Source organism: Phaethon lepturus, unplaced genomic scaffold, assembly GCF_000687285.1.
Source record: "Phaethon lepturus isolate BGI_N335 unplaced genomic scaffold, ASM68728v1 scaffold50339, whole genome shotgun sequence".
NCBI lineage: Eukaryota > Metazoa > Chordata > Aves > Phaethontiformes > Phaethontidae > Phaethon > Phaethon lepturus.
Genome location: NW_010563744.1, coordinates 1 through 5,412, shown reverse-complemented (window position 1 = coordinate 5,412; position 5,412 = coordinate 1). Strand labels below are relative to the sequence as shown.

Sequence of the window (5,412 nt, the reverse complement as noted above, 5' to 3'; positions counted from 1 at the left end):
GGGCTTCAGCTCACCCCGGGCGGAGGGCGATGCTGAGCCCGACCCGTCCCCCCGCGGAGGCTCAAAGCTTCCCGTGGTGGCGCTGGGGTCTTGAGGTGAAAGGCAGTCCTTGCTCTTCAGCAGCCTGAATTGCAGCCGTACCTTAATCACTCCTGCATGTCACTTAAGACTGATCCTAAATGCTATTTTATAATATACAGAGGAAACAAATGTCTATTTTTCAAAGCTATATTATTGAATGTATATATGTATAGACAGATCAGTAAGTGATGCGAGTGCCTTGTTACCGACCAGTGTTCTCCGGGAGCGGGCAAGCCTCCGGGCACTTTGGCAATAGCCTGCTCGTGCCGCGACTGCAATATTCCCGCTGAGGGGACCACACCAGGCGCCCTTTATGTACAGGCACCAACGCTTGTGCGACCCCAGCTTGAGCAAGCTGCTTCTGAGCGAGTCAGAGAGCAGCTTCTCCATCTGAAATGTTTTTACATGCAAAAGTTTTTATCTGCGTGTGTTAGACGCCAGCGTTTAGCCCTGTGGGTTACACAGTTGCCAAAGTAAAAGCCATATTGCAAAGGAAGCACAAGGTAAGAGGAGCCTCAGTTCCAAGGTGAGGTGATTGTCTGCACTGTTTTAATGCCAGACACTAAAATCACAGCCAGAAAAGGCTCCCAAGCCCTCAGAGGCATAAGCTATGCAATGGGGTGGGCTGGCAGAGCCGCGCCGCTGCCGGAGCCGAGACTGACCCTCTCCGCCAAAGCACCAAAGAGCCGAGCCATGGGCAAAGACCCAAAGCAGGTCCTCGTCCTTAGCCCACGGATGCACGCTCAGAAAATACTTGGGTTTGCTCTTGGGAAGGCAGAGGAACCCCCGGCTACGGGTCTCGCACTCGTGTAAGACAAGGGGAAAGCACCAGCGAGCAGGGGCCATTCCTGGGAAAGTGGAGAATGATGCCAATTAATTAAGGACCTTCCTTGGACAGTTCACACGATGTATTCAAAGGGCTGGAACTTGGATAAGCACTTATTTTTCCCCATTTGAAAACAAGTCCCCCCTTTTTTTCTAGCACACAAGTAAAAAAGCCACTCTGCAGACAGAAGCAGGCTCTGGGAGCTTTCCCCTGCCAGGTGTTGAAGGTTTCCTAAAACGAGCAGAGGTTGCTTCTGCTGCAGCCGGGCAGGGAGCAGCCCATCCCTGAGCTGGTACGGTACAGCTCTGCCTGCTGCCTGCCCCTGCCCACGCTGGACCGGGGCTGTATTCCACCCCTGGTCTGGCATTGAGCCTGGCTGATGCCGACCCCAGCCGTAAGAGTAATGCAGGGGAGGTGGGATGGAGCCTGCTGCCTCCTCTGCCCTTCCCAGCCTCCCCGTCTCAGTTTTCTCCTGCGTGCAAATGAGTTTAATTATTTAGCTACCTCCCGAGGGGTCGCGAGGACCAGGCAGGGGACGGCGGGGATGGGGAGCCACAAAGCAGTGGAAGAAAAAGCACTTGGTGGTGGATTTGTCTCACCTTCAGAAACGCTCAAGCTGGGGCACCCCTGGGCTTGACGCGGTGTTGCCGCTCCCCGCCTGCCTTGACTTCTCTGCCCAACCGACGGCTTAAACCACGTTTCACTGCGCCTGGTATTTAATACAATTTAAATCCTTATTGTTGATACCGCAGCCTACACAGTCTTGCTGACGCTGAGTCGTTATATATGCTTGCTGCACTGTGACAGTATTATATAAAAAAGCTTTGTATTATTAATTACACTTATTTTTGTCTGTTTACATTACGAGCAAATGACATATCAACAGAGAGCTTCTTGCAATATACGTGGGGGAGGGAGGGGAAAGTATGCCAAAGAAATGTCTTTAAAGGGGTCTTTTTGCATTTTTATATAAATAGAATGTTTCTAGCAGATATGTTTTGTTTAATATATTAAAGATTTTCCAATCTGCCAAGATCTACTGTTATTTCTCACAGACTTTGCATTCAAATACGAGTGAGCAGCACACTGCCCTGAACAGCCAGCAGCACTGCACAGACACGAGCCAAAGCTGCGCCTTTGCCACCATTTCCAGCAGCTTCACATCCCTTATTTCACCAAGACGGGGGTAGTTTTCTCTCAGCAAGTTAAGGTGTCTCCTCGAGCCACACACAAACCCATTCTGTTAAAGGAGCTGAAGCACGAGAAGGTGAGACCGTCCCCAGGAGAGCCAGAGACGTGCTATGGAAAACCAGCGCCAGTGAAGGTGCTGGAGACCCTCCCTTGAGCATCGCCCCCAGTGCAAGTCCATGAGCTCACCCAACCTGCTCATCACGCTGCCCTGCAGGACTGGGACTCACCAAAACACCTTCTACCAGAGGCTGCAAAGAGAGAGAATCCAGAAACCAGTCCTGGCACCTGGACTTCTATTTATTTCTAACAGAAATAGAACATAACCCGAAGCAGTTACTGCATAAAAAGCCCCATTTTGGTTCCGAACATGAAATGGGACATAGCCCACTCCTTCGCCACAACCCCATTCCCTTGGGCAAATGGGAAACTGTCCCTGCAGCGTGCGATGGCTCTGTCACCACTGAGTTTCACACTTTTGGTCCCACAGTTCCTGCTGCCCCAGTGTCTCTGGCAGCACTGTTCTCTGAACCACACTGGAGATGACCATCTTCACGGCCAGGCCTTGGCCTTCCTGAAGGCCCGGATCTCTTCCGGGCCCCGCAGGTACTGCTCGATTTCACTGTCGGAGATGGGCTCGTCGCCGGTGATGGCAGAGTCTGAAGCGCTCAGGGCTGCCGTCCGCAGTCTCTTCCTCGGATTGATAAGGCATGGCGGCAGCAAGGGCCTCGGGCGCTTCCCTACCGAGGGACAGTCCTCCTCCTGTGCTGCTGCTCCCGCCGCCAGAGGAGAGCCGGGGGAGCCCTCAGCCGCGGAGCCCTCGCCCGGGGCGGTGGCACGCTGCTCCTCCCCATCCTCCAGGGAGAAGGAGACTTTTTCGGTGTTGCAGCAGGTCCCCGATGTGCTTGACCACAGTTTTCTTGTCCAGGTTAAATACCCTCAGCCAAGCTAGCTGGGAGGCCATTCTCAGGAGAATCTCAAGAAGCTCCTTCAGCCTCAGATGTGCCGGTGGCGGCAGGTCAACACCCGCCAGCTTGCAGAACCGCGCAAAAGTGCAGGTGAGGCGGGCAGCAGGCTGCAGCGACTGCCATGACAGGAAGGCTGCAGCTGTGACAATGGGAACAGGGTGCCGGCCAGTGACCAGCCACGTCTCACTAGCCAGCTCCACGACCTGCATTGTTCGGGTGACCATCTTCTCTTTGTCCTCCAAAAACGGGGCAGGGACGTCAGCTGCATGCTGGAAGAGCCGAAAACTGCAAGAACACAGAGCATCATCGTTAGCACCAGGGCACACGGAAGCCTCACCACGCAGCACCTCAGTAATCCAGCTCAATGTGGGAGATGGCTGCAGTAAGGACCTTTAGGACAAACACACCCTGCTCCTGTGATGGGCTTCTGTTCCTGTTACTGAGCTAAGTGCCCCACTGCCCACATTCCAAGCTGAGGAGGAAGGGGCAGCAGAAGAAGAATCACAGCCCAGACTGTGACAAGGGAGGCAAAAAAGCCATCACAGTCTGTAAAAACGCTGGCACAAACGTGGGCCATTCCCCTCAGCCCATCAGCAAACACTGGTCCTGCTCCTTTGGCTGCTGACGTCCACCTCCGGGCAGTGGACAGAGGTTGTACTACAGTCGCTGGCTGGAGCAAGAACTCGATGAAATTTGTTATTCAAGGGATAACAGAGTGCACTCCCAGATCACGAATTTTAGATGTTGCTGCATCAGTACTGCCACCCCAGCCTAACGGGCTCCCGGTAAATACACCCCTGCCTAGCACGCAGGGCTGTGAGCTGTCCGAGGGAATACTTTTCCACATGATCTGGTTTTGCCTTCGTGCTCTCGGCAACAACATGCCTGTGTAACAGCACAAGTCACCCTGTCTGTGCTTGCGGACCGGCTGCATTTCAGAAGGTTTTCGCCCACCGGTGTCAAACGCAGGACACTGAAACTGCTGAAAGGGGCCCTGTTACCTGTTCAGGTGTGTCTTCACCAGATCGGCCAGGCTCAGGGCTGGCACAGAGAGCCCAAGGTCTTTCTGAAGGCTCAGGTAGACGCTGGCAAACAGCTCCTGCTTCGCGTAAAGGAGGGAGCAGATCGTCCCCATCGTCAGGGGCCAGTTGTGCTGTCGACAAGTCACGAAGACGCAGCAGCCCCCCAGGAGCTCCTTCTTCTCCAGACTGACCAGGTGGAAGGAGGGGTGCTGCAGAGCTCTCTGGAAGTACGACACCGCCGTTTCCTCAAACACTGTTGGGAGCTGGAGGACTTTACAGAGATCCTGGACCCGCCTGATCCCTATGAAAAGACACCACCCTCAAAGATGAGCTCAAGCAGCTTCTGACACACACCTCTCCTCAATATTATGCTGCAGCCAGCAACCACCCAGCCCCAGGTAAAGACACGAGAGCAGTCCAGTTCCTGCAGCCCTGCAGACAGTGTCAAAACATCTCCCAAGTCCCTCAGTGCAGGTGAGGCAGTTTGCTGAAGACAGGCTCCGGCTGGACACAGAACTAACTGCTGCTCTCATGCTTTACTGCCAGCTTCAAAGGCATTTACCATTTCAGAGAGCATTAGAAACATGTTAAACAAACTAGAGCAAGGCAGACAGCAGCAAGAGAGAATCGGTGTGTGAAGGAAACTGAACGGCACGCTCTTACCTCGCTGCAAGCAGCGGCTCTGCTGCTCTTTCTGGCCAGTGCTCTGGGAATACGCCACCTCTGTAAAACAGTGAGTGTTAGGCCAGATAAACTCGCAGTGACTCTGTGGACAGTGACATTTAGATTTTGGGCAACCGGATGGATGCCCACGGTCCCAGATTTCAATCAGCAGAACTGACAGGTCTTTGAGGCCACTAAACAAGAGCTGGCACCACAGGTTAAGTAATAGTGAGGTGTAGGATCCCCTTCAAGCCATGCTTCTCTACAGACAGAACCAGCAAACAACCTCGGGGCTACTCCACTACACAGAAGATATTTAAATGCCAAAGAGCAAAACACCACAGGTTCCACACCTAAAACATGCCACAGAAGTGCCGTCGGTGTGACCCCATAATGCAAAAAACATGCTGCTCTTTTGCTTAGGGAGGCATGGGGAGAGCGGCTGGCCTAATCCTGGCAGCACCCCGCAGTGCCCTCCGCACTGAGGCCTTTCTGACACCAAGGACCTGCAGGCGTGCAGAGTGTGGAAGGACAACGGCTCCTGGCCTGACTAACATGGCAGCTGGGGGAGGGCTTCGTGGCTCAGACCGCCTCAGAATAGTCAAAACAAGCTTTTCAGTGACAGTTTTGTACCAGGCCGAATGCAAACGCTCCCGGGACGCTC

General features: G+C 53.7%; 1 protein-coding gene across 1 annotated transcript; it reads right to left on the bottom strand.

Annotated features, from left to right (window-relative positions):
* Positions 1 to 2,647: 2,647 nt before the first annotated feature.
* On the bottom strand, positions 2,648 to 4,808 carry BRF2 (BRF2, RNA polymerase III transcription initiation factor 50 kDa subunit; the record flags this gene model as incomplete). Its single annotated transcript, XM_010294642.1, is given in 4 exon segments — positions 2,648 to 2,972; positions 2,974 to 3,348; positions 4,065 to 4,386; positions 4,749 to 4,808. Coding segments are annotated over 4 exon segments (1,082 nt in total), but the record flags the coding sequence as incomplete, so codon positions are not given.
* Positions 4,809 to 5,412: the final 604 nt, after the last annotated feature.